At 40.1% G+C, this 10,761-nt stretch overlaps 2 protein-coding genes across 3 annotated transcripts in view; both read left to right on the top strand.

The window, feature by feature from the left end:
* The first annotated feature begins 202 nt into the window (after positions 1–202).
* Positions 203–6,318, top strand: LOC148420966 (pannexin-1-like). 2 transcript variants are annotated; one of them, XM_088418507.1, is made up of 6 exons: positions 203–548; positions 2,342–2,463; positions 2,695–2,900; positions 3,495–3,898; positions 3,961–3,999; positions 4,065–4,209. In XM_088418507.1, the coding sequence occupies exons 1-5, from the start codon at positions 368–370 to the stop codon at positions 3,972–3,974; spliced, it is 927 nt and encodes a 308-aa protein (XP_088274633.1). In that variant the 5' UTR covers positions 203–367; the 3' UTR covers positions 3,975–3,999; positions 4,065–4,209. The 2 variants fall into 2 exon arrangements, with proteins under 2 accessions (XP_088274633.1, XP_088274632.1); XM_088418506.1 differs by having other exon boundaries at positions 3,495–3,999; positions 4,065–6,318.
* A 927-nt stretch (positions 6,319–7,245) lies between these two features.
* Positions 7,246–10,761, top strand: part of LOC148420965 (nuclear distribution protein nudE homolog 1-like) — a 6,209-nt gene continuing 2,693 nt past the window's right edge. The window contains exons 1-8 of the mRNA XM_088419800.1: positions 7,246–7,389; positions 7,672–7,795; positions 7,909–8,062; positions 8,808–8,956; positions 9,027–9,163; positions 9,904–10,083; positions 10,179–10,264; positions 10,351–10,505. Of these exons, the coding sequence (XP_088275926.1) occupies positions 7,710–7,795; positions 7,909–8,062; positions 8,808–8,956; positions 9,027–9,163; positions 9,904–10,083; positions 10,179–10,264; positions 10,351–10,505 (947 nt within the window). The 5' untranslated portion in view covers positions 7,246–7,389; positions 7,672–7,709. The remainder of the gene's footprint in view (positions 7,390–7,671; positions 7,796–7,908; positions 8,063–8,807; positions 8,957–9,026; positions 9,164–9,903; positions 10,084–10,178; positions 10,265–10,350; positions 10,506–10,761) is intronic.

The raw sequence follows: 10,761 nt of genomic DNA, 5'->3' as shown, positions 1-10,761 counted from the left end.
ATAGTTACTACAATTTATAGTTAGCACCCCCCCCCCCCCCCCCCCACCAGAGAATAATGTGTTTTGCATTAACGTCTAATGTTCACAGAGTAATGAGTACTGTACTTTTGCACAAACGCTGTGACTAGAATTTCAGCCAGTGGACACTAGCGCTCTCTAGTGTTTATGGTGTGGTTGCTACAATAACGGGACGTCACAGCAGGTTCAATAGTCATCGCGCCCGCCCGGCGAAAGGAGATGCATGAACAATAGCGGCTGAGAGGTCTATGATTTATTTATTTATATTTTACCTCGGAATAATTCCGACGGTTCATTGAAATTACAGTGACTTTTTCCCCCGGTCTATTTATTATTGTCTTCGTGCGCCATGGCGATTGCCCACGTAGCAACAGAATACGTTTTTTCAGACTTTTTATTGAAGGACCCCACGGAGGCAAAGTACAAAGGAATGCGATTGGAGCTGGCTGTGGACAAAATAGTGACGTTCCTGGCTGTAGGGCTACCTTTGTTTCTCATCTCTCTCGCTTTTGCTCAGGAGGTGTCCGTCGGTAAGCTCCTATGAAAGAAACGTGTTTAACATATAACATGAACGTGGTTCTTTGTTGAATTATTATTCAAATAACATTTTATAAACAAATCACACTAAGTATATTGGTACAAATTGCAAAACAGTATCGGTTTGCCTTTACAAGGATACAAGGATTTGAATGAAATGCTTAAGTGTGACGTAAGGCTCCACCCTTTTACTTAAATCACGCCCAGACAAGTAGCGGAGCTGCATACGCTCTTCGGCTGCTGCATGTCCCAGTCTAGTACAAGAAGTCGTTCATAACAATGAACCATGAACACACTCATGAGCTGGTCAAACATAATCTTATTATAGTACCCACTGTCCTACATGCATTGATGAACAGAGCCCTTCAGATTTAGAACATTATTGAAGCTGCACCACCTTGCTGCTTTATTCAGACGAATTGACAACAGATATGTCACATTTCCTGGTGAAGTCTTCAATATAATTAATGACCTACTATAGAAAATGGAAAGGATGGATGGATTGGTGTTAATCTTATTTCTCAATTTTGCCAATACATTTTCATTATTGTTTGGTTCCAGCTTTGTGAGGCAAAACCTTTTTGGATGCCATGATAGATGAGTTTGGTGATGGGGAAAAAAATGAGAAGCTTAGCCTCATTCTCACTATGCTGAGTCAGTTCTTTTTAAGGGGAGACAATTTTGTACCGACACACTCTATCTTGCATATTGTCTTCCTAGAACATTGGGAGGTCCAAAGTGGAGACTGACTCCTTAGTTTTAACGATTAGCTGACATAATACATTTGTCTAGATTACATTTCAGAAACTCAACACACTTTTGTGTGACCAGAAGTCATGGCAGTGTGACCAGAAACAACAATTACCACAGTATTAGTCATCTTATTTTTATATATGTATGGTATGCACTAATGTTGATGTGCTTACAGTTACCCCCTGCAGGTTTGAGACGAGAATGCAGTTTCATTGTGTATTGCGGATACCAAGGTCTCAGCAGAGTAGTGCAGCTACTTTGATTTATTCATGCGTCCATCTTGTACAGTATATTGCTTTCCTGAGAGGTCACACGGTCACTGCATAGAGACAGGCAACCTTTCACACTCATGTTCACATCAACTGACTTTTAAAATTAATTAACTAAATGCATTTTTTTTATATTGTTGGACCAGCATCAACAACTCAATATCATGATTACACTGATCATTAGTCTAACCGTTACTAATAACGGAAGACTCTGATGTAACATGATGCCTCATCTGCAGCCAAAATGTTAGGCTGTTGGTAGGTTACGTTCTGGGTCATCTGTTCCTAACATAATGATGTTCTTCTCACTCAATAAGTCGAGTTTCGGATTTTAATTGTTAAACGAAACAAAATGCTTTAATCACAGATGCTAGGCACAACATGGGTTCTATCAATAATTTTGCCTTTCCAAAAATAATGGAGAGAAAGATGGAGATGTTTTTAGTGGCATTGAACTGCAATATATTGGACTTCAAGATGTTTTTAATGCGGTTTAATAGGTACTCAAGGTGAAAAGTACCTTTCATTACCGTGAGGCAATAGACAGATAGATAGATAGATAGATAGATAGATAGATAGATAGATAGATAGATAGACAGACAGACAGACAGACAGACAGACAGACAGACAGACAGACAGACAGACAGACAGACAGACAGACAATCTATCCGGTATCCGCTATTTAAACTCCTAGCATCAGTTGGATGTGCAAAGTGAAAATTGTTGTCATATGTATTCAACTGTTTTGTTCTATGCTCCTTCAGGTACACAAATCAGCTGTTTTGCACCCACTAACTTCTCCTGGAGACAGGCAGCATATGTGGATTCCTTTTGCTGGGCAGCTGTACAACAACAAGATGATGGTTCACCATTATGGCTTCACAAGGTACAGAAACTGCAATTTACAAAACATTTTCAAGGAGGGCAAATCTTTCTGTACTTTCATGATAATTATTTGACAATGTATTATACGGCACGAGTATTCAAGGACGTCAGTCAGCCAGTGCTCAAACTGCTCATGAATCATGATTACATCTACTCGAAGACAAGAAAAATCCAGAATTTTTCTTTCCTGAACTTAATATTTACATTTATCTGTTTTGTCTTTTTTGTGTAGTTCTTTCCATACATCCTGCTCTCAGTGGCCATCCTTGTGTACATCCCTGCCCTTTTCTGGCGCTTCACTGCAGCCCCACATCTCTCCTCGGATCTCAGCTTCATAATGGAGGAGCTGGACCGCTTTTATAATCGTGCCATTAAACTGGCAAAGAATTTGGCGTCCTTGGATGCAAAGGATAAGGATAATTCACAGGACACACAGAGGTGGATAACCTAACAGTTCCATCTTGAAACTTGTCAATATATATATATACAGTATACTGTATGTATATATTTTTTTCTTTCTTTTTTTCCTTCAGTAAAGACAAGGAACTAACATTTAAGATTCTTGTAATTTTCACATTCTATTTATGCTGTATTTTATAGTAAGTCATATTCCATGCAGTATTTATTGACCATTTTGTTACTTGTACACTCATGTTTTTATCAATTAATTTTACTTTGCATATCCCGGGGTTGGCGTATGTGTCTGTGTGTAGGTGCATGTGAGTGTGTGTGTGTGTGTGTGTGTGTGTGTGTGTGTGTGGGGATCAACTGGCTTGTGTTTTTCTATATGAATGTATATACATGTATATACTGTGATTGTGACCAGTCCATGATGTATTATGCCAGTTAGTTGAAAAAGACAGCCAGGATAGGCTTGTAGAAAAGCAGTATATAGAATGAATGAATGGTTGACTATGAATATATTAAATATGAAAAATAAATCACTCTGCACTAAATACCAAATGCATTTAATTCCTTTGTTTACACTGATATTGTATGATTTGAACATATACAATGTGTTCTTTTCTGTAGCAGTGCTCTGGAGCTGGCAGAGGGTTGCTTCAAATACCCTTTAGTTGAGCAGTATCTAAAGACCAAGCGCTCCTCTCACCGCCTCGTCATCATGTACTTGGCATGCCGGGCCTTGACTCTGCTCATCCTGCTGCTCGCTTGCCTCTACCTGGGATACTACATCCGACTGGCCTCCCTGACCGATGAGTTTGCTTGTGACCTACGCACAGGTGTGCTGACTAATGACAGCAAAGTACCTTCAGCCGTCCAGTGTAAGCTTGTGGCAGTGGGGGTCTTCCGGCTACTCAGCTACATCAACCTAGGGGTGTATGTGCTGCTCACCCCACTGGTGGTATACGCCACTGTCGGACCTGCACGACAGAGTTCCAACTTTCTCCGGCCTTATGAGATGCTGCCGGGCTTTGGTGCGTTGGGAGTCATCACGCCCTTCTACAATGACCTCAGCATCTATCTGCTCTTCCTGCAGGAAAACCTCAGTGAACTGAAGTCTTTCAAGTGCCTGCAGGTGAGTCAAATTGGAACAACAACAATTTAGTAGAGATGAACTCATTTCACACATCTAATTAACAGGTGCTTGAGTTGCTGCAAGAAGCTGCTGATGAGGGCTTTGATACCATGTGCCTACTGCGAACTCTGGGCCAGGTGAAGACAGATGTGTTGGATTGTAAGAATGCATGTCCCCGAAACAAAGCTAAGGAAGTCACATCATAATTCCATGGAGGTATGGAAGAATATTTACTCGGGGGACAATTATGACCACGGTACGTGTCTAAATCATCAAGATATAATACAATAATGTATGGCTTAGTACTGCAAGGTATATGCTTGTTTATCCCAGTGAGACGTTGTTGTACTATGTAGTGTTGTATGTGTAATGTTGGTGTGTACAAACAAATGAAAAACTCATTTGCTTCCCTACCTCATTAACAAGTCATGTTGTGAACAGCAACTGACCTAATCTTAGCCAATGGTTTGGAATTTTAAGTCATTTTAAGGGCTCGTATCATGAAAATGTAATATTTTGGACATTTAATCATGTTACAATGTTTCCTTCTCACCCTAAAGACCCCCAAAGTGTTATTTTATTTTGTTGATGCATTTCCAAGCATTTCTTGGTGATTTTGTGTTCTCAGCACCGCCCTTGCCCAAGCAGATAAAACGGAACGTCCTTTCACATCTCTCTTGGTAATGTCACTTTGAGGAGGAAATCTTTGTCGTCAAGTTTATTTATATAGCCATTGATCACCACACAGTCTCAAAGGGCTTTACAAGTGAAACAATCTCAGAAAACATGACAAATCCACAACAGCATCCCTAGAACCAGACTTCCAGATGGGCAGGGAGAACTCAAAACACTATTAGGAGAAAAATACGAAACCTTGAGAAGGGGCCTACAATAGATGCTGAGTGCTAAGATTGTGCCATATTCAGCCATAAATGTCCATTGTGAACGTGAGACACCTTTGGGCAAGGTCCTCTTCACAACCAGGCCTGGTCTGTCCATCTCCACATAAACGCCTTTGAAGGGGTAGCCCACCTCTGCCTCTACATCAATTGGTACTGCCCGTGCAAGAGTAAATACATGCCCACTTTATCCGAGGCAACGTTCTCTTTGAATGGTAGTGATGGCCAAATGAAGCTTCACGAATCAATGAAGCTTTGCAGCCAATTGGTTTGCTAATGGTTTTAAACTTCATGGTGCTTCATTTGTTCTGTGGCACCATCAAGTGGTGCAGATGCCCTGGTACTCAATGGCCATTTGTTAAAGAAAATGTAATGAATGTGCTTAAATACAACGTATGATATAAGAATAATTTGTTATTTGTTCATTTAGAAATCATAGTAACATTTCCATTTTTTTTAACCTTAATTTATTGGAAGCAATCAAATCAAAATAGAATTGAAATATTGATTGTCATTGTACATTGTAGAATGTTACCAAATAAGGATTTTTTTTCATGCAGGTTCCATTGCAACAAAAAAAAAAAAAAAGCATTTCAATTGCATACACGGTTGTAACAGCATCTGAAATCCACAAAATGGTGATCGCTACTGCGTTTTGGGTCCGTTTTGTATTTGCAATACCCACCAAACCATCAAACCACTTCCTGATGCAGTAGCGTGACCACTCCACCAGCGAGACTTCATATAATGTATCATCATTTTCAGGTCCATATGAAGTATACCTTGACACACGTTTAGGGTTAGCAATCTCTAGCTGCAGAGGAGCCCAGAGGTTTGCATGCTTGCCTCACATCTCTGAGATTCAAGGTTTGAAGCATGACTTAGGCATTCCAGTCTAATACCAGCCTTGAAATGCTTATAATCTAAACATGCTGGAACATTTACAACTTTGATCAGTTTTCACAAGTTTCTTAGTTTTTTTTTAAGTTACTGCACTTAGATGTTCTTTAAATGTTCCTGAAATAACTCAAACGAGGTCTTTAAAAGTAAAATACCTTCCAAACATGAATGCGACCTTATGTAAGTAACTTCAATGTACCTTGTTGTCATGTATTTATTTATAGCTGAGAGCCTACTTCACTACTTGCCTTTTTTTGTGATGTTTTTAATGTTATATCTGTGAAGTATTGTAATCTTAGGAGACAAATACAGAACATCAATATGAAACTGCCACTGTAACTAGTTTTAAAGGAATGTTATTAAAAAAATGCATTTCTTATAGCATGCAAAATTCAATAAACAATGTGTGCCTGTTGAAAAGAAATAGCCTGATACAGTAACGGAATTATGAAAACTACACGAATGAAATGGTCATTTTGTAATCAACATTAAATTAAAACTGCTATTTGTTATAATGTAATTTTTGTTATTTATTGTTGGAAATATGATTCTACCACACACAAATGCCCATAAACTTTGAAAATTTGAGTGAATCCAGAAGTATGGATGCATTGTGAAAGACTGGATATGACTTTTGCATGGTCATTTTGTAATCAACATTAAATTAAAACTGCTATTTGCTATAATGTAATTTTTGTTATTTATTGTTGGAAATATGATTCTACCACACACAAATGCCCATAAACTTTGAAAATTTGAGTGAATCAAGAAGTATGGATGCATTGTGAAAGACTGGATATGACTTTTGCCTCTGGTCGCCAGCCATTCGAAGGGCCAACAGACAAACAGTCACTCCAACACCTACACCTCAGGGCAATTTGGAGCGTTCAGTACACCTACCACGCATGTTTTTGGAAAGTCGGAAGAGACCGGGGTACCCGGAGAAGACCCATGCGAGCGTGGGGAGAACATGCAAACTCCACACAGGAAGGCCGGGGCGAGCTGGAACTGAACCCAAGACCACTGAACTATGAGGTTGGGTGTCCCCGCGGAAAAAGGCGCCAGCAAATCAGCGACCCGAGTGAGGATAAGCGGCTAAAGAAAAAATGGATGGATGGGTGGATGAATCGGCTTGGACTCCCCATTTAAGAAGCCGGGCTTGGTCCGCAACGTCCTGTAATGGTTGATAATAATCTATGGACTTCCCTCTTCTGAGTGTACAGATGTAGGGATTGGGTAGCCTCATGTCATCGTTTGTTTAGACCTATAACGTGTTGGATATTAAGCTTAGCTTGTAGTTGATTGGTGGAACTGCAACTGCTTGGCGGGGCGTGTTTACATCAGGAATACTTGCCCACTATGAAGTAATGCGTGGATTGATTGGGTAATTTGTTTATGTCGTCATTTGTTTAAACCAATAGCGTCTCGGGATTCAAGCTACATTTGTAATTTATTGGTGGAACAGCAGTATAGTTCTGAGCTGGTTAAGTAAGTTTGTTCGAGCAACGATAGCTATTCGGAAAAGTGTGATATACGTTTTCACTGGGAATATAAATATTAACATAATACATTTTAACACTCTTGCATGCAGGTGAGTAATGAAGCACCCGTTTAATTTTGCGTAGGATAGATTTGCATATCTTAACTGCTAAGCTGGCTAAGCTATCTAAGACACAGTTTACTTTCAAATGTAACAGTCGTTTTCGCTCCCTAAAACTAATCAACACATCGATTATGATGCGTTAACTACGTACTGTTGCATAAAGGATGCGGATTACTTGGGTTATATTAGCTTGTTTAGCATCCGCTACCAGCAGTGGCGGTGCTGTGAGACAAAAACATTGTTATGCATTTTGCGAATGCACTTTCTTAGCTCAGTCCCTGTAACTGGAAACGGGAGCACCCTGCGAAATGGGCGAGCCAACAGCACGCAACTTTGCGACTTTACAAGAGGAGCTGGGCTTCTGGAAGGAGCAGGCTAATAGACATCAGCAAAGGTAATACAGTATTACTTTGGACATTCATTGTGAACTTAACTCGAGGTCATCTTGAATATATTCAGTCATTCGTGACGGAGGTCGATCTCACTTTGCAAATGTGGTGCCTTCAGGGCAGATGAAGCTCAGGCGGAGCTTGAGGAGTTTCAGCAGATGAGTCGAGACTATGAAGCAGAGCTGGAAGCTGAGCTGAAGCACAGTGAAGCACGCAATAAGGAACTGTTACAGGACAACAACAGACTCCGTATGGAACTGGAAAACATTAAGGTATGATTGATAAGCGAACTGTTCATGTACTCCTGCAAAAGGAGCCTTTCCTATGCTAATGACTCAGCTGAACAGTTGTCGAAATGCTGCATTTATTAATTTTTTTCTATTTTTTTTAGTACAGTGCATTGTACTCATGTATGATTAACAATTACCATTTAAATTTAGTGACCAGTCACAAGTGTCACGCTCTCATCCACACTTTTGCCTTTATCACAGAGCTGCTCCTTTAGATTGATGGACACGCTTAGCAATGGTGTTTCTGCTCAGGCTCACAATGCCTTTTGTCTGGGCAAACTTTGTCACAAACTTGAATCATAAAGTTTGTGATAAAATATTTTGTAAGGCTGACTAAAGCTGTGTCATCCTGTAAAACATCATTGGCTTTTTTACATGGCGTTTGTTTGGAGTCTCAAACTCCAGTCCTTGAGGGCCGCAATCCTGCATGTTTTCGATGCTTCTCTCATGAACACACCTGATTCAAATTATTAGCTCATCAGCAAACTCTGCAAGATCTTGAAATTTATCCTAATCATTTAAATCAGGTGTGTTTAGGAGAGCAGCATGGAAAACATGCAGGTTTGCGGCTTTTAAGGACTGGAGTTTGAAACCTATGCCTGTGCAATCCTCCGTATGATCGTGACACACAGTCTACAACATGTATGAAATCACAAGCGTCATCTATCACATAATAGTAATGCTACTTTTACAGTGAGATGTCACAAAACCTCTCTTCTTTTGGCAGGAGAAATTTGAGAGTCAGTACAATGATAATTTTAAGCACATCTCCAACCTGGAGGAAACTCTGGCAGAGACAACAGCGGTCAAAGATCACCTGCAGAAATATATCAGAGAGCTGGAGCAGTCCAATGATGATCTTGAGAGGACCAAAAGGTCCGTACCTAAATCTCAAGGCTATGCTGAAAGAAATAGGGCCATTATAATCTTGTGGTGTCCTCCCCAGGGCTACCATCATGTCTCTGGAGGACTTTGAGCAGAGGATGAACCATGTCATTGAAAGGAATGCTTTTCTTGAGAGTGAGCTGGATGAGAAGGAAAATCTGCTTGAGTCTGTTCAGAGGCTCAAAGATGAAGCCAGAGGTAAACACATGTGCCAGTTCAGTGGGATTTTGTTTGCAGCCTTATAAGGCAGTGTTTAATTGGGTAATATTAACTGAGCAAATTAAATATGAATACATTGAGTGGTTAAAAAAAAGCTTCTGAAAGTAGAATGTGTTCTCTTTTGTTCACCATCTGCAGTGGATGGATTCTGATTTCCAAAATTCTTTTGATTCACAAGTGCCTGATTTGAATCATTTCACACTGATTTTTTGATTTTGATTCAATTAATTCATTCATTTTGTAAATTTTTCCCATTTCCAACCACAGGACAGGCTACTAACTTCAATAATGGCACACTAGCTTCGTTACCTCCACAATTAGCACCCAACCGCATACCTACATTAAGTATAACAAGTAATCTATGTACTAGTGTAGAGGTTAGCTACTCTTAATTAATGCTCCTTTACTATAGTTTTTTCATTGTTGCCAAAGTGTTGGTGCAACTTATACATGGTAACATAGAAAATACCAGAATTTGACCCCAAAATTAAGGGCACATCCTATACACAGATGCATCTTATATTTGGAGAATTACAGTATTTATTCTTTTAGATGCTCACTGAGCTTAGGTCTCCTCATATGAGACCTCCAAATTTCTTTGCCACACAAAGAAGCTTTTGATAAATTCTGGAGTGTACCAATGTCAGAGACATTTGACTTAACATAAGAGTTTGTGCCTTTAATTCTGTCCAACTACTCTGGTTGTCCTTTCTATGCAGATCTTCGCCAGGAGCTGGCGGTGCGTCAGAAGGAAAGGCGACCATCCAGCAGCTTGGGCAAAGACCCGGATCGACCAGACCTGTCGTGCCCCTCTGCTATTAACCCGCCAACAACCCCTGTTACCCCGTCGAAACCAAACAGCTCGTTTGCCACACCCCCGGCATCCAGCATCCGGCGAGGTGAGTCGTAATACTTTTGTCACTTTTTCTCAAATGTTGTGTTTTATTTATTTATATATATATTTTTTCAATTCCAACATATTTTTTTCTGTCAGGTGATGGTCTAACAGGTACCCCTCTCACAACATCTGCCAGAATATCTGCACTGAACATTGTTGGGGAGCTTCTGAGAAAAGTTGGGGTAGGCAAAATATTTGTCTCTCAACAGATCTGTGTTTATATTATGATGAAGTTGTATTTGTGAAAAATGTGTTTGTGGCGTATCAGAATTTGGAGTCCAAACTGGCCTCATGTCGAGACTTTGCGTACGACACGTCCATCAGCCGACCGGCGCTGCCACTTGCCTCTGCTAGTCCATGTGGTCTAGATGGGGGTGTTGACATCCAATCCAGCACCATGAGCCCTCCTCCGCAGTATGATAGGTGAGAGGAATTCAGAAACAATAAAGTATATTCTGATGCGGTGTAGATTGAGGCAAATTTATTTTGAATAATAATCTAATTGCTATTATTTTATTACCCTCAATATCATGATTGTGATTTGTAAAATGATTACAGTATGCAGCAATTAAAAAAGTGGTAGCAAAAAGTGCCGTCGCTGGCTGCCAACTTGCATTGCCACTTGCTCAGTGCAGCTAACTTTAATACAATGGCTTCTCCACGGTTCTATCGCTATATT

Source organism: Hippichthys cyanospilos, chromosome 7 (genome assembly GCF_059441005.1).
Source record: "Hippichthys cyanospilos isolate Australia breed blue-spotted pipefish chromosome 7, RoL_Hcya_1.0, whole genome shotgun sequence".
In the NCBI taxonomy this organism is placed as follows: domain Eukaryota; kingdom Metazoa; phylum Chordata; class Actinopteri; order Syngnathiformes; family Syngnathidae; genus Hippichthys; species Hippichthys cyanospilos.
This window is presented reverse-complemented; position numbering and strand designations above follow the sequence as displayed.